This window comes from Arctopsyche grandis, chromosome 11 (assembly GCF_051622035.1).
Source record: "Arctopsyche grandis isolate Sample6627 chromosome 11, ASM5162203v2, whole genome shotgun sequence".
NCBI classification, from domain to species: domain Eukaryota; kingdom Metazoa; phylum Arthropoda; class Insecta; order Trichoptera; family Hydropsychidae; genus Arctopsyche; species Arctopsyche grandis.
In genome coordinates, this window is record NC_135365.1 from 25,249,167 (window position 1) to 25,275,830 (window position 26,664).

The window sequence follows — 26,664 nt, forward strand, 5'->3', positions numbered from 1 at the left end:
TGCAGAATGATCTAAAATTTACTGTACTTCAAATTAAGCCGAAATTGTGTGAGAAAAATGTATTGTTACAAATATATATGTACATGTAAATTATTTCAAAGACTAATTTTTATCTTCAATTTTTTTTTATTATTAAAGCTTTTATTTATAATAAAAAAAGAATCAAAACAGATATTAAAGCAACAAATTTTCAAAATAATTCGAACCAAAATAACTTCTAAATATAATTAAATTAAAAGCGATTTTGTATGACTGAGACCTCGATGTAGAAATGGGTTAAAATGGATATTAATTTTCTTAAAAGATGAGCTGAATATGTAAAGGAAATAAATAGTTATAGATTACATTTAAAAAGGAGTGCAGAAATGTCTTAGAGGAGAAATAAATTCAATCTTAATCAATCCTATCTATTAGGTTATTATAAAGGTTGAATAAGAAGTAAAGATTGGAAATCGCCTTCTTAGACTGCAATGAAATAGAATCTTAGTTGTTTAAAGAAGACGATTTGAAATTTAGGTATTGGTGTAGAATCTCTTATTGATGTTTTCCAGTTCAAATCATTGTTGATAAAATTCAAATATAATATATACATTAAAATTCAAATGTAAATATTAATTTGATATAATTATATAAATCCATTTTTATGATATTACAGAAAGAATGAAAAGTGGCCTTTGGAATAAATTCTTAAAGGAATTTGTTAAATAGAAAAAGAAGTTCCTAGAAAATTGATTCAGAAAATAAAATGATATACAATGTTTATAGATTGAGAAAATTAATCAAACATGTGCATAATTTTCAAATGATTGCTAGTTTCCTTTGAAATAATCATCGATCATTATTATGTCGATACGGTTACACGATTATACACCGTTTACGACTCGGAAAGTACTCGCTTTAAAAATTCGAATGGATATTTTTAGGAAAACGCGATGCACCGTCCCAGATTTTTGCAAGCGTGCACTCCAATATTTTACGACGTATAAAATTTTCCCTCAGAATTATTAGAGCGTTGCCAAAAATCGGCCATCTTTAAAATCACGCTCTCGCACGGTCCGACCTCAAAATTGTATATTTTGAAAATAATCACTCTAAATAAAACTCGTCTATGAATCGTAAAGTTGTTGCTCAACCGACTAGTCGTTAGCGAGGCCAACACCCAATTTTTTCCGTGTTTAATGACGTCGTGGCAGACATAGGATGAGATATTACCTGTGAAATTGCCCGACTTTATCAAAGCTCAACGCCTATGAGCTTCGGATTGAATTTACAAGACTATAGAATCATTAATTATAAAATATAATGATTTGACGAACCTTATGCAACACATCTTAAAATATAATCATACCAATATCTTATTTGAATAGACAACTAGAGGGCTAGAATTATAACATAAATGGTTGATGAGATTTTTCTACTGTTGTGTCTTATGTAAATGAAAAAAAAACTATAAAATAAAAGCAAAAAATGTTCAAAATACATAGCAGTAATAAAAAGATACTATGAACAGTAATAAAAAGCTTTTGAAAATCAAAACCAAACATACATATGTATAAACTGTAAGCGTAATTTTTTTTACGTCTTACTAAATATTAATTTATTATAAATACAGTATTTATTTAAATTATCTTTAAATACATATGTATATGTAAGTATGTGCATCTTAATTAAACTCAAAGATTTAAAAAATATTTTGGAATTTAACATAAGAAATAACAATAGAATTTACTAGAAAATATTCTTATAAAATTTTGGAGTAATTTAATCACAACTGAACATAAAGAAGTAATAATTATAACCATTAGGAAAGAATATAAGCCGTTTGTTTTTGGGCATAATTTTATTTTTTGGCTCACAACGTGCATTCGAACGCAAACTCGCGCTGCATACGAGTGCACTTTTTTTTCATACAAAAGTCCAGCTTTCAAGGTGACGGGGATAAAAATATCCCAAATGCAAGGGAACCACCACACACACAAACATATGCATCCATTATTCAAAACTCGAAATTTTACATAACAACATTTCGCTAATATGACGATTTCGCACTCATGCATACACGATCGTGTGCAAAAATCCATTGTGTGTACAACACACCGTACAACTTTACATACGTGCACACACACACACACATAATAAATATATTAAAAACGAGTTTAAGCACAAAGCGAAAGAAGTGAGGGAGTATCTCTCTCTTTCTGAGATGCAAAAATAAATCTGAAGGTCGCTTCAGCCCACGCCGATGCAACTCATCGTACTGAAATGCACTTTTCAGAGTGCGCGTTTCGAGCTTTTATGTTTATATGACAAGTGCTTGATTTCAAACAATGAAACTTCGACGCATGAATTTCATCATAGGATTTTTGAATTTGTCACGTGCGCTAATTCGTTTTGCAAATTTGCTTACCAAAAATCATATAAAACTGTAGACATCTTAATTTTACCCCCACTTTGTTCGATCGTTATTGAGTTTGTTTGCCATGTGAGAAATTTCGAATGTCAATTTTAACAAATATTCACATACTGGATCGATTGAAGGGTAAAATTTAATATGTATATATGTAGTTATTACCTTCATACATAGATTTGTAGTAAAAACAAGCTTGAACGAGTAGAAAGCTTCTGGTTTTAAAGTCTGATGTAATCTTAAAGGATTCATAAATTACTAAAATATTATATACATATGTATGTATTTCTGGTTCATATTAATTTCATGAGATTAAACGACTGACTCCGAATGAATTTTCAAACCAAAAATGTATTTCTTATTAGGTATTTTAAGAATCTTTCTTCCGTGAGTAAAATCGTGCAGAAAATCTCTACAAAATAAAATCAAATGGTGATAAATGGTTTAAAAACATTAGATAGAGACAACTTGATGAGGCATCTCTTGCTTCTTTCCGGTAAATCATTTTCCGCTCGAATTTGTACATACATTTCGATAAAACAAAAAATATTGACAAAAAATACCAATCCTCATAAACTTAGTAATGGAAAAAAAAATAGCGAAATTAGTTCATAATATTACGTAAAAAAATGTATATTTTTGATTTTTTAAATTCACTAGATAATTAATTATAAGTATTTCAAAGCAATAAAAAATCAATAGAAAAAACATTAGATTATTGATTCCAATACTCACGTTTGACACACCAATACTAGATTTTGAGTAAAAAACAGCAAAAAGCAAAAATTGCCTATTTTTTTAAACGCTCATATCTCTTAAACAAAAGCAAGCCAACAAAAATCATTGTCATGTTCGAATTAAGTGGGTCAAACTTAGTAACGATTGATTAGTTTCCGCTCCGGTAAATTTTTGGTGTTCAGTGCTATGAAGATTATTTTCGTGATATAATTTAATGATAGGGTACATTTATTTATCATATAAGGTAAAATTAAATTTTAATTTTAAAACAATTCACAAAATAATTCTTAGCAATATTTTTTTTAATTATAATTATATAATGATAAAATAAACATATGTATTTATGTATAATAAAAGTATTTAGTTTTTTTGAAAATAAAATGTAAATATACATATGTGTATCATTTACTTATTATATGTAGTACTAGCTTTATTACCCGACTTCGCTCGGTATTTGTAATATAAACCGCTTAAACGTGACTAATCTAGTAGTAAACATTTTATTAAATTTATTTGAATAGTTTTATTTTATATAAATTTATTTGAATACTCATTTTTATTAAATTGTCTGTCACGAACAAACAAACATATATAGTAAGTTTCTTATAAAAATTATATGTACACCCCCGGGGTGTGCGCCCCCTAGGGCTCCGCCCTCGGCGTCTGCACCCCCTAGGGGGTGAAGCCCTAGGGCTTCGCCCTCGGCGCCTACGCAACTTCGAATCCTTTGAATCGGAAAAAAGTGAATTATTTGTTCGATGACGTCAGAACAATAGACTGTCGACGAAAAATAAGTAGGTACATACATACATACATATGTACATACATACGAACAAACTTTAGTGTTTTATATGTAAGATTATAAATTTCATTATTTAACAAGTAATTCTCAAAATGTAAACAAGTAATTCTCAAATGCTATCACATGTTTGATAAAAATAAGTCTACATAATGTCATTGCAAATCGTCCAATAAAATTTATAGTTAAATTTTAAAATATTTAATTAACTCAAAACTTGAATCGCTACATTTATAATACAAGTGTACAGCTACGTGAGTACATACATACATATGTACATATACATATGCATCATATTGATGCAAATGTGCAAACAACTCTCACACTTCAAGATAAGTTTACACAAGTAAACACATAAACAACGAAAGACATTCTCTAGTGTGTAGCGCTATATTTAACGGGAAGATTTTCAATTTATAAAAAAAACATTCGACGCTTAAATCGAACAAATTAAACACCAACACGCAAATGCTAATGACTATTCGCATATACACACCTTCAAAATAATTTGTTATGGTGCAGTAATAATAGACAATGCGCAAACATTACTCGTACACGACCGGAAAGTTTCTCAAATGCATTCAATGTATATTTCTTCCTAAATCAACGCTTTTCGTTAACCCTTCAATCAAACGGATAAATATTTGATTTGTCTGATATATCGCATTTACTTCGCGGTAAATTGTATGATATACGACAATTCAGATTACTCACTTCTGTAAAAATATATAAATTGCATAAGACTTGTGCAAAGCCTGTGAGAATGTATGCATACTTTAGAGGAAATTGTTGAACTCATCGAGATCCGCTGACGGACGTTTGCAAATACACCCTGGGCTAATTTATCGGTCGGTTCGGGGTTAAAATGGGATGCAATGGACGTGCTGCATTAGAGATTTGGATGTGTTTATTTTTCCGTCGAAAACCGTTTAGATTTTCCGCAAACAAAGCGAACGTGCGAAAAATTCCGTCATCGCTTGTATGCGCCGAACCAGAGCGTCGGTAAAACGAGTTTACAACAGAAAACAGGTCAAGTAAACTATTTATCTGCTGTTTGGGAACAATTACATAAATCTTTACAATTTAGAAAAAAAATCTACATTGCATTTTCTTTTAAAAAATCCGAGTAATTCGGTCATTGTGCAAAGCTTGTCAAACTCGTTCGAGATAGATTGACGAGCGTCTCACAGCACTGTCGTATATATAAGTACAAAAGATAATGCCTCTAAATATAATGCATAAGTATAATAATAAGTATATATCCTTAACGCCCACCTCTCGTCTCTCTCTCCTATGCATTTTTGCTATTTGCATTCTATATGCACCGCGGCCGTGCAACGATACTGTATAGAAGTGCACCAACAGCCAACCAGTGGAGAAAAAACCAGTTTTTGCTCTGTTGCGAGGGCAGGCCGCGCCTGAAAAATTGCAACCTAATGCAACGGTGAATGCAATACTGCATATCATATATAATAAACAATATTCGCGATAGACGCTCACTACACGCACACAAAACAATATCTCGTATAGTGACTTTTCTCGACGCTTTGCACGATCAAAAGTATTATACGTACCCAACTTTATATGTCGATTTTACTATCGAAACTGTAAAATTATTGCCTCCAAACGTTCAACGTATCCTTTACACGTATGCAATTAAAACTTGAAATGAAAATTATGCAATTTGTAAAATACTCTTATATCTATATGTATGTACATATATGAATATATATTATTTGTACATTCAACTAGTACAAAAAATATTTTTAAATTTCTCTTTTTTTTTCACTTAATTTAATTGCTTGAATGTTTTTACCATAAAAAAGTTTATAATAAACTTAATAAATGAACAGTTTTTCTGCCAAATATTCAAAATCAAATTTTTATTTTATTAACGTGCATCTTCATTTCATTTGATTTCAATTTTAACCATTCTTTTGATTTTTATATATTTATGAATACTTATTTATATTTTAATGCATAGATAGATATGTGAAGTATAAATCTTCTGCAAACAAATTCATAATCTCTTGAGCTTCTATTTGTGGCATTAAGTCATATTTATAACATACCTACCTACATATATATAAAACATATCACAATTTATTTTACAACGATAAGCTTTCAAGGTTAGGTTTTACATATTCATTTTTATGGTTTTTTATATGAAGTTTTTTTTTCAATTCATCTTAAAGCAATTAGGTGTATTAATTAAATCAAAAATTGAAAATTTAGCCTAAATATATATTGACATATGTATATTTCTTTCTTGAAAAATTAAAAACATTCAACGTGCAAAAATTAGAAATTCGTTGTATTAGCTGAATCTATTGTTCATAAAATTTTGACGAAATTCCATGACCATTAAATATCTTGCACTAACTATTGCGGAAATGATGATCTCTAAGCTCCAACAATACATTCATAACCGTTAAAATAATTTGAAACACATTTTCATCAATTTACATTAAGCTTCAAAAACTTACATAAACAACCGTTTCGTTTCAAACAATCGAGCCTATTCGTAAGAAATTATGTGTGTACAAAATTATCATTTATGTAAGTTTAGGAAGTGTTAATAAATTTTCACAGACCGGAAGTATTAATTTTCACGCGAGTTCAATTCAAAAATATAAATATGATCATTATTTATACGTCGTGAAAATTCAACTACACCCGGTTGGTACATTTTCTCGACCAGATGGAATCGGAATGGATTTATTTATTTTGAGATAATATATCCCTTGTTGAGGTTTTCTTAATCAAGTATATGTATATATGTATGTAAGTACTTACATAAACGTTCTATTTTGTGTATTTGTGTACATATTATATTATTTTGAAAAAATAAACATCTCAGATTTAATCAAGAAACATGACATTCGCGCTCTAGGAACATGTAAGTTATTTATTAAAGATTATCTCCGACATTTTCTTAGTTAGTATGTATGTATGTATGTAGATATTTGATATATCGATCGTGTACTTGATCCATTTCTTATATTCAGTGCTCTAATCCCTTACGGTTAAGTTGACAGCTTCGCCGCATTTAATAGATCTTAAATTATTACCCGGTCTCGGGCATTATCTCCAGGTGCTAAGATTAACTGCTTGTATTTACCTCGTTGACGTACGATAATTTGTTATTGCGTCAATTATTTTTTACACATGCAACACATATTTTTATGCGTGTGTCGTATGATGCACTGTATATGTGGATACGCTTATTATTATTATGTATATACTTACTTAAACTTATTCAAATATAAGTGACGGGTACTTCGATCGGCGACATTAACCTTTTCGCGCCGTGCATTCGATTTGCCCCCTTCGGACCGTGACGCGTAAACGTTTTATGGTTTCGTTTTTAAATTTGATTTGGTCCAAGTCGTGTGCTTGCACTCGTTTGTTCGCTCTTTACCACCACAGAGAGGCCTTTTATTTTGCAAATGCATTTTGTGCACTCTTCTCAGATGTTTCGCCTTGAGAGTTGACTCGGAATTCTTTTAATGTCTGCATAACTCTTTTTATATAGAACTTATTTGCATTCGAGACTTGCCCGGCTCTTTCTCTTGTTGTAAAGATATTTATATTGAGTTGAGTTTCTCCGCACGGCCATAGAGTGACCGTTTTCTTGGCGTTTTTATTTCTTGCGCATAATGACCGACGTGTCGGTGAGCCACATGCATCATCTAAATAAATTATAAAACGTACCTATTCAGAAAAATATGCCCATTCAAACCGAATGAGATTTTCTTTTGCAACATATCCTATAGAATTCAATTATAATAGGGAAATGTAATAGGGCAGGATGATTGTGTTTTATATGGGTATTTTTCCCGCCAATGGGATCCGACGTTGGAACTTACTATAGTCGGCGGTCCAGCGCCAGCATTCAGCATCTCTCGGTGCATATAATTTATCCCAGGTCATTCGCCTTGCCTTGCCGTCTTATGTGTGTGTGTGTATATGTGATGATTCAGTGTTTCCCAAAAGGAAAGACACGGAAAAAAATACATTAAATGCAAACTAACTCATCCACATATTATATATCAATATTTACATACATACATATATAATATATACAGACTGAATATAACAATGGAGTATTCTATTTCAAAAAGATTTAATTTGTAAAGATTTATATCCATAAACAATAAAATAAAATATGTTTCTAAGAAACTGTTATATCTACTATTGATATAAAAATTTATAACTTTATATGAATAACATTTTTTACAGCAATATCAGTACATATATATATATATATATATATATATATATATATATATATATATATATATATATATATATATATATATATATATATATATATATATATATATATATATATATATATATATATATATATATATATATATATATAGACTCGGATATTTGTGACTACAAGTCGATCGGTTCTTATCAGAGTTTGCCAATTTATCTGATTTTCATTGTTGAAACGGTTCCTCAAAATGGAAAAATCATCCTACCTGCTGTCACAAATATCTGAATTTGATTTATGTACAATATGTAAAAATCTATGTACAAGTCGAAATCCATATATGTCTCGATGGATTAATTAATTAATTAATTGTTAATACGTGTTCTTCAGCCTCTCGAAATACAGTGATTTATGTAATAAAAATACTGCAATGTTTGTAATTAATTGTCTAAGAAGGGGGAATGGGGTTTTTCCTGTCAGGCTTTCCTGGTATATTTCTATATAAAAAATAACAAAATATGTACATTTTTTGAAGCAACATTTGATTTCTTAGTAATTATCAAAAAAAAAAAAAAAAAATATATATATATATATATATATATATATATATATACATACATATATTTATTTACATATATTTATTTATTTGAATAAATATAATAAATATATATATATATATATATATATATATATATATATATATATATATATATATATATATATATATATATATAGGAATGATTTTTAAACGAGCCGTATGTGTGGTTGGCCAAACTGCTAAGGATAAAGTGTGTGTGGTATGCATGGGAGAGACCGGATGCGTGTTGCTATGGTCACTTGTTGGAGAACAAGCCGGACGATATGGTTATAATAAATAGTTCTGACTGAATCTGCGCTTTTCACTTGGAATCCTTCACATCCGGATCCTATATATATAAAATATAAAAGCTATATAAAAGCATAATACGACACAAATTTATTAAATCTATATTTTAATTATAACTGGATTAATCTCAATCTGTTATGAGATTCATCCAAAACAAAATCATAATTCTATGTGCTTATGAAATATCACGAAACTATTCCTTTTTATATTCAATTATTTATATTAAAAGCTTCATTTTTTATATTTATTCAATCAATCAATATTGCTATTAATGTCTTATTTAATTTTAGTGCTTCAATAAGTACTAAATTTATTTATTTTGTGATACAATGTAAGTTGTAATAAAAGAATTTTCAGCTGCTTCCATTTTATAGACCAAACTTTGGATGCATATTTAAAGCGTTTTAAAGTAAAAAAGTAAAAATTTATAAATGCAAAATTGTAGCAAATCCTTCTTCTCTCGAGGGCCCAAAATCCCTGCACTGAAAAGTTACAATTGGACGATTTGTAGGTACAAAGTTGTACAAGCGCTGGTTCAATGTCGGGGCGGGCGCGTACTAGTTCCTCGTTTTTTTTTCGCTTTCATCCCGAACTCGTTTTTGCATGGGTTCTTTTTTTCGCGTTGCATCATTTGGCCGGTTGCACATGCCCGGCCAACGCAACAAGGGCTGCATTGGGGCAGGTCACGGGCAGTGCATCGTACCAGCATTTTTTATCCAGGACCAATTGAGGATTTGCCCCCTTCGGAGCCCCCAACCAATTCCATTTCCCCATTTAGAATTTTCTCACATTCGTAATCAATGGCCGTTTTCACAACGTAGATTTGAATCTCTGTCTTTGATTTTAATAAAATTTCAAATTCATTAACATTTTTTGCTGTGTATATGTATGTACATATGTAAATTATCAATTTTCAGTGTGTTTCATAAATATCGACCTTAGCACACATCCTCTGAAACGAACGCTAAATCGCTAAACACACAAAAAAGTCCTTGAACGAAATATTATATTATAATCCACTATTTACAAAGTGTGTATCATTTTTCTTTGCATGACGCAAGAGAGAGAGGTTATCATTGAAAAAGTTCACTATTTTTCCTAGTTTTATCTAAAGAGCATAGTAGATAACTATTGGAAAAATGCAACGATGCATAGGGATGCCTCTTATCATATTAAATACACATAATTCAGTATAATAAGTATTTTTACAAATTCTAAATGGGCACATTTAAATATGTACATTAATTAAATAAAAAACACCATGGCTTGATCTGTTGATACATATTTTTCTTAGAAGGGATCATTAAAGTATTATGACTCGTACGTTATTACTTAAATGACGTGTGCTGGAAAAACTTTTGATGGATATATCCGTGATATTTACAAGGAAAAAATATATAAAAATTACAAAAAAATGTATGCACTTAACATTATACAGCATTTGTATGAAATTGTGATTTGTCATTCTCCATTGGAAATCAATATAGTGTATATTTAGTATTTGTTACTCGAACTATTAAGGTTTTACTGTTTCATATAAAAATACAAATGATTTTAATTTTTTTTTTACATGTATGTATAATAAATATTACATGCACTATAAGTATATTGTGTTACAGTAGGTAAATTTTTATTACTGTACATTAAGGATAAAGTGGTTCTGGTTTGTTTTCTGGTACCAAATTTTTCATTCAATCTTAAAAAAACAAATATTGATGTTCATTGGGATGTAATTTAAATTTTACATGCTTATATTATAAAAGGAAAAAAAATAGATGAGTCTTTAAGCCAGATACCTGAACAAAAAAAAAATCGGCAGCGTGTAGACATGATCAAATTTTTAATTAAAATAAATTGCAAAATATTCCACACCTAATGTACTGTGCAATTAAATACAATTACGTAACCAATGTGACAGCCCTGCTGTACTGCATCATTTATTGCAAATATACTTTTGAAGCGCAAAGATAAAATTCGCTCACCGACAGCAAAAGCGAGTAAGCGCCCAAACAAGCTCGAAGGAAATTTAGCTTTCGGCTCGATATGCAATAAGAACCATTTTCCTATCACACGGACGAAGAGCGTGTTTTTTATTTTTTCACCCCAACGAAACGCAATATTTTCTATCTTTTTAGAGCGCACAATTTTGCAAAACATGTCCAGTGTCGTGACACATTTTTGTATAATAAGTCGCCAGTGACCATTTAAGCGCAATTTTTTTTTTATTTAAATTTTTCTGCAAACATTTGACGAATATGGGATGACGATTTTGTAAAAATGGACACCGTCGAACAGCGCGTGGAGAATTTTTCCGCTGCGGCCATGTTGAATTTTTTGGCACGTGCTCAACAAAGCGAACGTAAGTTTTCACAAATAATCAAAATCGATTTATCGAAAACCGCAAAAACGCTCGTGCCGCCGCGCGTGCAATTTTTATGGCCTTGAACTTATTGCTTGAAATAATGCTAACCAGCTAACGGGTATAGCAAAGTCAATAGCAAAAAACTAATAAAATACTCGACTCCAGCACATGATTACATTTTATGCGTTCTTTCCTGCTTTTCTGCGTTTATTAAATATACTGTTACATGTATGTAGTTGTTATTATAAAGAGCTTAAGCTGCAGTTATATATACATATATGTACATACTTAACGATGTCAATTGATACTCCAACGCGACGAGTCTTGGGAAATCGTCCCCTATTTTTAGCAAAGACACGAACCATTCAACTCAAAGGGGTAGTATTTTATAAAAATATTTTCAACATTTTCAAAATTCAATACGCATATTTTCATAATACATATAATATTTTGAATATTATAATTTAAGCAATAGAATAATTTAAGATAAGTAATAAAATAATTTGAAGTGAAATATTTTATTTCTGAATAATTCGTCTATCGTTTACCAGATGTCATCCTTTTCTATTTTCCGTTTAAAATACATATAATATTACATTTAAAGTTAAAATGCGTATATAAAACTATATTAAAGATATTTTAATTTGTATTAAAATAAAGCTTACTATAATAATTTTTTTTTAATTAAAACATAGTCAAACAAAAAAAAATTAAATGAGTAATAAGTAATTATTCAAAATTATGTATGTATGTACAATGCTTGTAGATAATAATTAAATAAATGATTACTTAGAATAAATACATAGCTAATTCTAATAGTACTTTCTACATTCCAACTGGAATCCCGTAAGATTTCGAATTGAAATTTACTTGAAAAAAATTTATTAAATGATATCCATTTCAATGCATACGCGCTTCGGGTTTTAAAGTGATATAAATGAAAATGTATGTACATGTGTATAAAAGAAAAATCTGCTTTTTTAATGCGGTTGGAAAGGTTAGGAAATGGGGAGGAAGTTGGAGCTCGTAAAACGAAATAGAATTAATTATCTGACGTTCAAAAAAAAAAGAAAAGAGGGAAACTGGCGAAAAAAGGGACACCGCGTTCTATTTGTTGAGTCGGTTTTAATTAAAATTGCCACGCACAATTTTTACACTCGGACCGGAAAACGGCAACAAGGGTGAGCTAATAATGAAATAAGAAATTGCCGGAGGGTGATTCTCGATACACCCCCCATCCCCCAAGTCTCCGAGTTCGAAATGTAATTAATTTCATTGCTGAAACATTTTAATTTCTTAGAATTTATTACATAACAGTGACGCACTTAAATGTTGCATAGCATCGGACAGCAGACACGTGCGTCCCTTTAGTGCAGGAAGAAAGGGTTTCGACAAAATAAGGTTAATAAAAAAAAAAGGTCGTCATTCTGCGTTAACAAAGAAAAGACGGGATTTTTTGAATGGACTTTATCGCGGACGAACAAAGGGGACAGACAGCTGCCGGACCAGGTACCGCTCACCGCGGTCAAACAATAGTCACCCCAGTCACCCTAGTCTAAGGTCGAACGTGACAATGGGGTCAAATTTGAACCCCGTAAAAAATTCGGCGTGATTGATGACGTTCAGGTAGTTGCAAACGCAGTTGCAAGGGACGACTGACCCATTTGTACAACGCTTGTTGCAACCCTTTATCGATTGTATTATTTAAAAATAGCAAACGCATAAAAAAATATACTAAGCATTGCATCTGATCAAATTAATCTACTACTGCGTAATTATGTTAGTTGTTTGTGTGGAAAAACACGCTACCCAAATCGCATCTAGATATAATAGATGCCTACACGTGAGCGCACTCGAAATAATTGGAATTTCCAAATGGAAATGTTGATAAACACTGTCAACGATTTTTACCAGAGGAATCAATCAACGCGTTGATTTAAACACAGATCAGATCTCTCGTGTCCCTGATGAAATTCGAATTGCGTGTCCGTTTATTCGGTGATATACGGACTAGCGGGATGCTAATGTGCATTAGACACGAAATTATTATTCCATTTAAATTTATCAAATTGAACACAGAACAATAAAAAATATATAAAAATCAACCTGAATTTTATATGTCTTCGCATTCGAATTCATCATACACAATGAAAATCTTCATAAATTTTCTATGCAAGCGTTTAAATTTCCTACTCGCCGATAGTTGCTTATTCGCCATACATTTATAGGACAGATAGATTTAAAGTTTAGTATCAAATAAATCAACTTATTTACGCTGTGTTGTAGAATGTTAAAAATAATTGCATTATTTAAATAACTTCAACGTTGACACCATAAATAAATAAAAAAACATTAACATAGTCGTCTTGTATTCATTAGTATGCAAATGCACTCGTACTGCCTAACGTGGCTATTTAGCGTCGATAAATATTGAACGGCATACTTGTGATAAATTATATTCAAATAATTATTTCATTTATTTCCCAATTTAAATCGACCAATTAAAAACCAACATATGAATATAATCCCACCCCCTCATATAAATATATACATTTGTGTGAGAAGAAAAAAATATGGGCGTATACAAAAATTCACATTACGGACCAACCCCGAACAGCGAAAGAAACGTAGCCTAGAAAAGTTACAAAAAAATTCGGGTCTCGCATTGGACGGCGTTGACAGAAAAAAACTGCGGCGAAACAAACATATACAATTGCACGTGTATTAGAGCGAAGCGGGTATACTTTTATGCGTGCGCTTTAGAAAAAAGTCGAAGAAAGAATTCTCCCATTTCTTTTACATTCATATTAAAGGTGCGTTTAAAAAAAATGTATGCACGTCTCTCTCGCACACGCTCACCCAAGCAGACGGATCTAACGTGCGAAAAAGAGATAGAAACATCCAGTACATTTCTATGAATCTAACGAATTAAGGAGGGGAGCTCGTGGACCATGTGTGGGCGTACAAAGTTAGCGATTGCATCAAACAAGAAAATAGACATGTAGAGGCGTATCTTCACATTTTTTTTTACTTAATACATACCTTTAAAACTTTCAATAAATCAAATACAACAATTTTTGGCATCAAGTCGACTTAAAATTATCCACCTGTAAAACAGCTCATAAAAAAAAATTATAATTAAAAATAACTTCAACTGTGAGATCATCGCATAAGTGCATGTAATCGGCGTGTTTTTGCATCAGTTTTTATCGTTTGTAATAACATAGTAAACACATTTTCTATAAAACGTTTGCGCAATGATAATTCAAAGAAATTTAACGACACAACATATGTATATATATATGTATATTATACGTACATACATACAAAGTCACTTTTATGAATTTATTTTTTATATATCAATAAAGATTGAATTTAACGAAACGGTATGTTTTAAAGTCGATATCACAGATTTATGTTTGGTAGGATGCCGGTTTTGAAATTTTGAAATACAAGTTGTGGGGGAGAGTTTCGCGCGGTCGCGTGCGGAGTGTTTGCCGCGTTCGCAGTCGAAGTCCAACTAGTGTCGAAGGGTAGTTTCAACCCCGGGGATGTCAGTGGAGGTCCGTTCAGTCCGGAGAACCTCGCCGGAGTGTCCGAGCCGAAGAAAGTGCCCATTTTTCCAAGGGGCCGTCCGCGCCGGCGCGTCGCGCGCAAGAACAAGTGGCCTCCAAGTCCTTGGCCAGCGTCTAAAGACAGGGGTTGTTCAGCACTTTTCGCACACCCCGCTTTTCCAAATTGTTTTTGTCGACACACAAAAACCATCCTTTTTAAGCCGGAAAAAAAATTGCAATAAAATATCAAACTTGGCCGTTGAAACTGACGTACAATACAAACAATTCTGAATGAAAATCGTCAATTTCCCTTCGACAATATTGCAATTTTATTCCAAATAAAAATACCGAATTTAGTTTCAGTATCCTTTATCATACAATACATACTATTTTAAGATAAATTTGGATTTAATATTTTATTAAATTTCAATCCTTAATAGGTACATATACATTTAATTTGAAAACTTCAATAAAACGACATTGTATAATATATTTTTTCAAATGATAAGCAGATATGTATAAGAAGCACAGTAATGTGCGATAATGCTTCGGTTTCCTTTTATAAATCGATAAGCTTTAATACTCACACACGTGCTGACTGCAATCACAATATATTATTCATTACGTAAGCACATTCAATGGAATATTTAATAACTAAAAATAATGAATAGTAACAATTTACATACTAGGTATATGTATGTAAATGCATCGGAAACGCTTGTTATACAAATTTAACTGTTTGTATTTTTATTAGAAACAGCAAACTTTCTTCAATACATTTTAACCAACTAAGAACAACCTATGCACTTTTCTTTATTTCGAGAAATATTTCGCAAAACAATAAATATCATGTTTTGCGTTTTAAAATATTCAAACATACTTGTGACCTATGATAGATATCTAAGTTTATTCTGTCTTTTCGAGATTCTCAACATATCGATTTAATAGAAGTGATAACAATTTGAGAATTAAATCAAACTTAAATATTGTTTTGGAACTTAAAATTGGACTTCCACCACTTTGAGGAAACGATCGACTTGGAGTCACAAATATCCAAGTCTGACCAGCAGTATTGAAGATTAGCATGGGATCGATCGATCGTTTTCTGTCATTTAGGTAGGTACCGCTGCGTCGTAGGGAAAAAAACCCAACTTCCCCGCTAGTTAAACCCCCCGCACCCTTCAGTTAGTGAAGACAAGATCTCCGACCAAAATCACACGTCAGGGCCCATCTAGTGTATTATTATACATCGATGGAAAATATGTTATAAATCCTATATTATCTTTTAAATGAAGCTTTCTAACAATAGTTGGTAATTTAATTAAACATTCTGTCTCGGCACGGAGACCGGGACCAAAGATGCTAGTCCAGGGGCCCGGCTTTGGATGTGCTGGCCATGAATGAAATTGTTTGTAAAGCAAAAAAATTACTATGATGTTAGAATTTTAGGGCGTGCGCATTGATGTATAATACACTAGATCCGCCCTCACGTCTTATACTGGTCTCCCTTTTGGCGCATGCAAAATACATGGCGCATGCACAGTTTCTCTCAGTAGATAGGTAGGTAACGCTGCGTTGTAGGGAAAAAACACTATTTTTTCCCAACTTCCCCACTAGTTAAACCCCCCGCACCCCTCAGTTAGTGAAGACAAGATCTCCGATCTCCGAAAATCACACGTCAGGGCCCATCTATGTGTATTATACATCAATGAAATTGTTTGTAAAGCAAAAAAATTACTATGATGTTAGAATTTTAGGGCGTGCGCATTGATGTATAATACACTAGATCCGCCCTCACGTCTTATACTGGTCTCCCTTTTGGCGCATGCAAAATACATGGCGCATGCACAGTTTCTCTCAGTAGATAGGTAGGTAACGCTGCGTTGTAGGGAAAAAACACTATTTTTTCCCAACTTCCCCACTAGTTAAACCCCCCGCACCCCTCAGTTAGTGAAGACAAGATCTCCGATCTCCGAAAATCACACGTCAGGGCCCATCTATGTGTATTATACATCAATGAAATTGTTTGTAAAGCAAAAAAATTACTATGATGTTAGAATTTTAGGGCGTGCGCATTGATGTATAATACACTAGATCCGCCCTTACGTCTTATACTGGTCTCCCTTTTGGCGCATGCAAAATACATGGCGCATGCACAGTTTCTCTCAGTAGATAGGTAGGTAACGCTGCGTTGTAGGGAAAAAACACTATTTTTTTCCCAACCTACCCGCTAGTTAAACCCCCCGCACCCCTCAGTTAGTGAAGACAAGATCTCCGATCTCCGAAAATCACACGTCAGGGCCCATCTATGTGTATTATACATCAATGAAATTGTTTGTAAAGCAAAAAAATTACTATGATGTTAGAATTTTAGGGCGTGCGCATGGATGTATAATACACTAGATCCGCCCTCACGTCTTCTACTGGTCTCCCTTTTGGCGCATGCAAAATACATGGCGCATGCACAGTTTCTCTCAGTAGATAGGTAGGTAACGCTGCGTTGTAGGGAAAAAACACTATTTTTTTCCCAACCTACCCGCTAGTTAAACCCCCCGCACCCCTCAGTTAGTGAAGACAAGATCTCCGATCTCCGAAAATCACACGTCAGGGCCCATCTATGTGTATTATACATCAATGAAATTGTTTGTAAAGCAAAAAAATTACTATGATGTTAGAATTTTAGGGCGTGCGCATGGATGTATAATACACTAGATCCGCCCTCACGTCTTCTACTGGTCTCCCTTTTGGCGCATGCAAAATACATGGCGCATGCACAGTTTCTCTCAGTAGATAGGTAGGTAACGCTGCGTTGTAGGGAAAAAACACTATTTTTTTCCCAACCTACCCGCTAGTTAAACCCCCCGCACCCCTCAGTTAGTGAAGACAAGATCTCCGATCTCCGAAAATCACACGTCAGGGCCCATCTATGTGTATTATACATCAATGAAATTGTTTGTAAAGCAAAAAAATTACTATGATGTTAGAATTTTAGGGCGTGCGCATGGATGTATAATACACTAGATCCGCCCTCACGTCTTATACTGGTCTCCCTTTTGGCGCATGCAAAATACATGGCGCATGCACAGTTTCTCTCAGTAGATAGGTAGGTAACGCTGCGTTGTAGGGAAAAAACACTATTTTTTTCCCAACCTACCCGCTAGTTAAACCCCCCGCACCCCTCAGTTAGTGAAGACAAGATCTCCGATCTCCGAAAATCACACGTCAGGGCCCATCTATGTGTATTATACATCAATGAAATTGTTTGTAAAGCAAAAAAATTACTATGATGTTAGAATTTTAGGGCGTGCGCATGGATGTATAATACACTAGATCCGCCCTCACGTCTTCTACTGGTCTCCCTTTTGGCGCATGCAAAATACATGGCGCATGCACAGTTTCTCTCAGTAGATAGGTAGGTACCGCTGCGTTGTAGGGAAAAAACACATTTTTTTCCCAACCTACCCGCTAGTTAAACCCCCCGCACCCCTCAGTTAGTGAAGACAAGATCTCCGATCTCCGAAAATCACACGTCAGGGCCCATCTATGTGTATTATACATCAATGGGCGTGCGTGTTCGTACATTTTTTTTTATTTATTTGTTTATTAAATTAAAATGAATGAATTGATGAATATTGAAGAGGAGGCTATATTGGGCTAGAAATCATACAACATGGTGAAAACCGGTTCGTGTATAGGCTGATTCAGGGCGGTGAGAGGTTTAGCGACGCTACGAAAGCAGCGAGCGGGCGTCGCGCGGCGCCCCGCTCTGCGCTCGGGGGTTGACGGAGAGGAGAGAGCGAAAAGCGTCGCCGCGACCCTCAATTCGGCGCCCCTTCGTCTAAGAGGAGCGACGCTGGTAAAAAACGTCGGTGGAATGCGGCGTCCCTGTCTGGCGGCGGCGCGTCTTAAGGCACCGCCAGTGGCGCGGCGCCGCTGCCACAAGACGCCGGCGTCGTCGCGACCCTCCCGCGCTCTCACACACACCGACACACCGACACACACCACCTACACTCACCCACACCACACCCCTCCCGCACCCACACACACACACCCGCTCCCCCCTCGTCTATGTGGAGCCGGCAACTTTACCGCACCAAGAAGTTAGTCTACGCCGAAACCGCGACCGGGAAGAAGGTGCGTCTTGGGCGCCGTCTTGAGGCGTCGTCGACACCACCGACCCTTCCTCACCCCCTGCCCCTGCCCCCGCACCCCATCCCCCTCGCCCGAGCCTTCGAACATTGCAACAACAACGATAGCAACAATTGACCCGCGTCGAACGCGTCCCCGTTGTTGTTTTGACGCGCGAGTTTTCTTCGTTTTCCCGCACCGCAGACGCGCGGACACGTGACGAATTTTCACAACATTTCGCCGGAAACTCCGTTTGGAAATTTTCACTGTGACACTTTACAAAATTTCTTCGAACGCCCCGACACACACGACACGAACACACTTCAACAGTGACTTTTGGAAATACATAAGTGCATTTTGAACTCGAATCAAATTCACACATTTTAAATTGACCTCAGTGACTAGTGCGATTATTTACCACTTTATAATATTTACTACATAATATTTATAATATATTATTAACTACATTAAATTATTATTAAATGATAATATACTAGATAGTATTTACCACTTTATAATATTTACTACATAATATTTATAATATATTATTAACTACATAAAATTATTATTAAATGATAATATACTAGATAGTATTTACCACATTAAAAATTTTCAAAAAAATTTTTGACACCGACACTTTTTTTAAATAAAAATTTGAACTCAACCTCAGTGATGATTAAAAAAAAAACACAACTTTTTAAAAATCAAACTTAAATGAAAATCATTTTTTACGGATATGTACATACATAGCTTCAGTTGAAAAAAGTTGCTTAAATTTTAGCCCATCTTTTATAATTATTACAACAAAAATAATTTTCGCCACTTTTGTTGAAAATTCGCGCAATTTTTGTATCGTTTCGTAATAAATATTTCACTGTGAGAGTTGGTTTCTATTCGACGTTTGAAATAAGGCCGGATTTGAATTGTTTAAACAAATCGTACGCACGTGTCTAATCCGAGCATAGTAGAGTTGTATCCTTGGTCGAAGGAGCGTGTTGTCTGTGTGTTCGGCGGGTCGGTGTGTGCGTGTGTTCTGGTGCGTCCACGTGCGCCTGTGTGCGTCCACGTGTGTCCTGCGAGCCTCACATATGGAGAGAGAGGACACCCTCCTCTCGTCCACCCCCACACCCCTCGCTTTGACCGGACATACGATGTTTGGCCCGCGAGTCCTCGCTACACTTCCGGGACATGTGTACACGCACGTGTGCATACGTGCGTGCACGTTTGTACATATGTGTGTGCACGAAGACGTGCATGCACACGCAGACGTGCACGCATATATGCACACGTGCGTGATAGAGGATTTTTCTCGATTCGGGTAATTTTTACTAAGGACGATCGGCGATGTTGTTTTACGCGTGATAAAACTTGTGTTTTGTGGTGATGTGTGGAATATTCACGTGATATGCTGATGAGTCGAAACTTAAATAACGTGAAACTTTAAATAAACACTTAAGTTGTGAATCTCGATAGTAATTGTGACATTTTATTATTACATACTAAAATTTTTCGATGAAAGTTCAAGTATTTTGGTGTTGTTCGAGAGTTTAAAATGATCGTATAAAATATTCCGAAGTGTCTTCACTGAAGATAATATCGAATTAAATTATGTTTAAAACACAAATTAATAAAATTTAAATAAAATAAAACTTAATGAATAAAATACTTATGAAAATATTAATAACATGAACAATTATAAAAATAATTTGATAAGTAAAGGAATAGCGTATAATTTTAAAATTGAAAATTAACATTCAAAATACGATTTTAATACGTTTTGTAATATAATAGTAATCCCGAAAAATTTTCAATGAATGTGATGTGGCATATATTATATATAAAAATAATTACAAATGGTGTTTGAAAATTATCACAAATACACTTGTAAAATTACAATTTGTAAAATATTGAATTTAATCGTTAAAAATTAAGATACCGATTCACTTTGAAATTTTCTTGAATAAATAGTGCCCTGCAATAAATTTATAAAAAAATTTCATTATTTTATAGTCGATTTAAAATTTTTGAATAAGTTCAATTTCAACGTTTTAACTTAGAATTTGGTGATGTAAATAATTTCGTTAAAGTTCAAAGTGAATTAATTCGATTGAAACAATTCTGATTTTCATTTTTAATGAACTTTAAATACATAAACACACGTCATGTGAATTAATTCGTCATTATATACATATTTTACATATTTCCGCCGTTTATATGTTTGGTATAAAAAAATCATCCGTTTTTAAGCGTCCTAAATTAACTGTTTTACCTTTAAATACAATCAGTGTTGAATTTTAAGCGGCAATCGTTGTTGTTTTTCCAATTTTTCCAAAAAATCCAAATCCTTAAAAATATTTTTAAAATGTGTGAATATGAAACAATATAATTAAAATGTGTTCTTCTTTTTTGTTTTACAGGTTCAAATGGAATTTAAGACTACCGTTCCTTCGATACGGCATAACAAGTTTTAAATTTTCGTACTACAACAATTATATCGCTGATCCGTCGTCACAATTTTTGCGCTATAACAAAATATTCCTACGTAAAAAACAACAAAAGTGTTCATTAAATTTATTATAAACGTATTTAAAAAAAATTATACTAAAACAAATGAATTTTATGAGTTCCTAAATCAATAAAAAAATAATATCTTTGTGCAAAAATTAAAACAGATCAAATGATCGGTATTTATTTCGCTCACTAGTCATTTTTGTGTATTCGCGCTGACTAGTCAGAACGACTTGCCGACGGCTACTAAACGCGCGCTTCGACCCAAAACACGAAACATACAAATCGCCAGGGCTTACCCTCTGTTGGATTTTATGATCGAGACATCGTCGGAGACGACAGCGTGCGAAAATTGCGAAAGTACAATTGGACAGATCGAGTTTCCGCGAAGCAGCTTCGGCGAGCGTCGCTTGTGAAAACCCGTACGGAAAATTATCAAGCCTGGATTTCTCAAAGTTCAGTCAAGATTATCAAAGCCACGCGGCTTTCCCGAGGCTATACAACCAGCCTCCGGAGGGATCGCCTGGCCACAGCCCGTTCCAGAGGCTGTTGAATCAGCCTCAGGCCGAGGACAATCCTCACAACATCAACCCACTGGCGCGGCTGCTAAGCCAGTCGCCGGAAAACCTCGGCCAGAACCCGCTGCAGAGATTGCTCCAGAATCCGGAACTGCTGGGGCTTAACCCATTCCAGAGGCCTCACAGTCAGCCACAGGAGGGTGGCCCAGACCGCAAATCACCACCGAAACAGGGGCCAGATAGACCTCAAGATAACTTGCCGCTGTGTCTGCAGACGGCCGTCAAAATTTTCCTCAACGCTGACATATTGGCGCCGGCTAAGGTGGAGGAGGAGAACTTCGTCACCAACTGGCTGCAGAACTCCTTCAAGATCACGGCGGCGGCGGAAGGAGGTGGCCAGGGGGCGGCAGCTGGGGCGGGGGCTGCCCATAGTGCCCTCGACCTCAGAGCCGCTCCCCTGTCCCTGCAGATTCCCAACTTAAACAACATGACAGCCGACATTCAACTGCAACAACGACAGTTCAAACAAGAGTTCTGGCAGCACAGCCGCAACCAATCGCCATGTCCTCAAGAGATGACCCCTGGACAGCAGCAGCAGCTGACTCCAACGCAGCAGATGACTCCGACCCAACAGCAACAACTCACCCCAAACCAACAGATGACCCCAACCCAACAGCCTCAACAGTTAACACCAGGTCAATCTCAACAACCGCAACTAACACCAGGCTCTCAACAACAACAGCAGCTACAGCAGCAACAGCAGCAACAACAACAGCAATTAACACCGGGACAACAACAACAACAGCAGCAACATCAACAACAACTATCAGCAGGTGCTCCACAGCCTCAACTGACCCCGGGACACATCACCCCGGGAGTTCCAGGAATGCCGCAGATGCTAGGAGCGCCTCAAGATCATAAGATGATGACGGAGAAACTCGTCAATGAAATCCAGGTAAAATTTTCACTAACTTTGATCATGCATGCCCTACATTCTAATCACAATAATGACATAGTACGCATTATATCATATAATATTCTTTGTGCACATTTTTTTTTAACATATCGAAGAAAAACAGATAGTGCTCTAAACCGCAGTACATAGTTTGCGGTAGAATGACCTTAAAATGTATGGATAATGTTAAGCGATCAATCCTTATCGAATTTGTTGATAAACGCGCGTGTACTTTTTCTTGTTGGTATGATATAAAATCTTCAACTTAATAATAGATACTTATATTTTAAACCGCAAAACGTTTAATAGTGTATTTAATGTTAAAAATGAGCGAGTAAGTATTCAAAGTATTTGTTTAGCCGATTTCCAAACCGAATCGAGTGTTTGTTTGTGTATTTTCTTCGGTATTTTCGCACGAGGCCAATAGAAAAGAGGTTCTGAGAAATGATAAGGGCGAGTTGAGGGTGAGTTTTTACATCCCCGTCTCATCTAACGGCGAGTAGGAAAAGCTCTCTTGAAAAATATTACTAGGAATTTCCCCGAAAATATCATTGAATTCTAATCGATAATTTATTTTAATAATTCAATATACTATTTTTCAATTAATTAGCAACACTCATATAAAATAAAAATTTTAACAATTTTGGATGATTAATAATAATTTCAACACCGATTTAATATAAAAATAATTCATATATTTTTTATCACACTTGAATAAATTTCTTATTACAATTAATTATAATATATGGATCGTAAAGTCATGATAATTAATTCCGACTATTTAAATTTTATGCTTATTTTTAATTAAAAACCGGATTACCTTCTAATAATAATTACTACGTATTGAATTAAACTGGAAATCTTATACACACAGTATCACAGATTTATATTTTATATACAGATAAATTTAATAGCACTTTTCGAACGTTGAAATCTATCAAAAATTGTAGTTTTAACACTATTTTTGGCGTGTAATCGTACGAGTATAGATTTTCGGGGGCCCAAAAAATTAAAAGAACGACTTGTTAACTTGAAGTTTGCTTTGGTACTGACCCTTTGAACGCCCTAAAAGCGTTGAACCTAAATCTGAGCATATGGTATCCTCAAAATATCCTCAGGTAACAAAAGCGATCCGCGGCGAGGGTCGTCTCATAATAAAAGTTCAAATTTTTTATCTAAATATATCCGAAGCAGCGTCTGCACGAATTTAAAGCTATTCACATAATTCTGAAGGCAATTTTAAGTGGATTAATTATAAAATATAACGGTGAGAAATATTAATATAATATGAAATTAATTATATTGAAAATGGTCTTTATCCCGTTTGAATTGCAATACTCACTTTTATGAAGTGCCTATTAAAATTTCCGATAATTGAAGAAGCTTATCGACAAATATGGTATCGAATTGCTTGAATTCATTTTTGCAAGTAATAAAAATAACTTTACGGCAAACCCTCGCGGATAGCTATAGTAAGATGGGACCTCGTTCCGGTTTCTTTTTGTTTACGAAACAAAGACCCCCCGAAAAAAAACATGAATTGCCGTTGCTCAAAGGGTTACTGGTCACCAAAAAATAACCCTTCCTATATTTAGGTGCTCAGGTATGCAATATGCTCACACGTGTACAATCAACTTGGAAAAAATGACCTCAATAATTTACTAAATTATTACTCAATTATTTTATAATTCGAACTTATTGAATCTATTATATGTATATGTACATAGTTTCTACATTGAAAAATATAAATATTCGTATACAATAGACGTACATGTGTTGAAATTGAATTCAATTAATTTATGCAAATGCAACTATAGGGCTTCAAAGAATCCGTGCAAAAATGCACAAACGTACATATTTAAATCTTTGACGAGAGTGCTTCCCCGTTGCAGGTTTTATTTTTGTTGTTTTGTTTGCAACATTCGTTTCATTTTTTTGCTTAAATACAAATCTATGGCAAACAATAAGGTTGACGAAAGGGTTACAATTCGCGTAACCCCCCATTGTTTTTACCATTTCGAGTGGGAACTGCATGGGAACGGAAGAGCATCTCGAATGGGAAACGGATAAAAAACAATTAGAACAGGTTTTCTAACTAACCCCTTTTTTATCTAGTCGAATCCCACGAATTTCAACCCTTAACGAACGTATCGTCGCTATGACGTGTTTACACAGTTGGATTATTCAATTATGTAAAATTAAATTCAAATGATCATAGAAAAGATTCTTTGAGAACTGAAATATTTTATTATAAAATTAAAGATAAAGTTTAATTGCGTTTTGAAATACGTATGTACATCAAAAATCAAAAATTGAAAAAATTGCTTTACAGTTATAAATAAAAAACATTGAGTTTACATATAAATCATCATCATACATCATATCGCGGTTAACACATCGTTTGCGGCGAATTTGATACAACAAATATGTACATCAACCCTAGTCAATTCCGTACACTGAAAGCTCATGATTTTTGAGTCGAAACAAGCAAAAAAATAATACCATATAAATAGAAAGGGGTTCGAAATTGACACGCACTCAAAATCGCAGAGAGCTATTGTCTAAACTTCGGAAAAAAATCTCAAATAAAAAAACACACTATTCTGAGAACCTGTTTAGAAAACAATACTCGATTACGTATGTATTTTAATTTTTTTTGTCTTTTTATTTGTGATGTAATAAAAGCGGATATCCGGATTTTTTTCGTCGAACAGAGGTTATATTACAACGGCCGCATATAGGCTGGGGTTAATTCTCAGTGATAATTTAGCAATTTGCATTTTATTATTTGAGTCGTTAAATGCGTCGTGTCGATAATTTGCTAGAGTATGTTCGTACACGCACATAATGTGTGCGATAAATTGCACTTTTATTGCATGCACTTAATCAGTTTGTTAAATTGAAATACACCTCCTTCTGGTAGTAGTGTGGTTCCTTTTTTGTTTAATTTTCGAATGAAATAAATATTTATCTATTCCTTACTAACATAGCAATCCTGATTTGCACCCCATTGCTTACATTATCTGGATATGGACGCGGAACGAACAGCAGCAGCAATCGCCATCAGCAGACTCCTCGATGAGCGAAAGATCCATCATCCCGTACGCATTGGTAATTTCAAATTAATTATATTAATAAATATTTAAATTAAAATCAATTCGAATGTATTAAATTATGATAATATACGCGAAATCTCGAACGGAAGACGAGTTTAGTGGTCGCGTGCAAGAAGCTATAAGTTGCTCATGTCGCTCAGACGGCATCCACCTAATTTGTATTGGCAACAAAAATGGTTTTTTATTCAAATATATCCCATTAAGCATTAGCATATTAAAACGCTCGACGATTTCACGAATTTATGTCGAACCTCCGTTCAAATTTAAATTGCACAAAAATATAATTTTACGAGTGATGAAAAGCGAAAACGGTTTTCTTCGGAACGAACTCAGCACGCTTCTTTCTCTTGTTGTACAGATTTTATCATTTTATATCTTTTGTTGATATTATTTATACACATAGTATAAAAGACGTCAGTTATTGTAATCAAAGCCCCATAATATTGATCAAATTATATTCAGGAACAT

General features: G+C 34.0%; 1 protein-coding gene across 1 annotated transcript in view; it reads left to right on the forward strand.

Moving 5' to 3' along the window:
* dati (zinc finger protein datilografo) overlaps nucleotides 1-26,664 on the forward strand; it is a 104,440-nt gene that overhangs the window by 13,023 nt on the left and 64,753 nt on the right. The window contains exons 2-3 of the mRNA XM_077440557.1: nucleotides 22,064-23,080; nucleotides 26,129-26,191. Of these exons, the coding sequence (XP_077296683.1) occupies nucleotides 22,064-23,080; nucleotides 26,129-26,191 (1,080 nt within the window). The remainder of the gene's footprint in view (nucleotides 1-22,063; nucleotides 23,081-26,128; nucleotides 26,192-26,664) is intronic.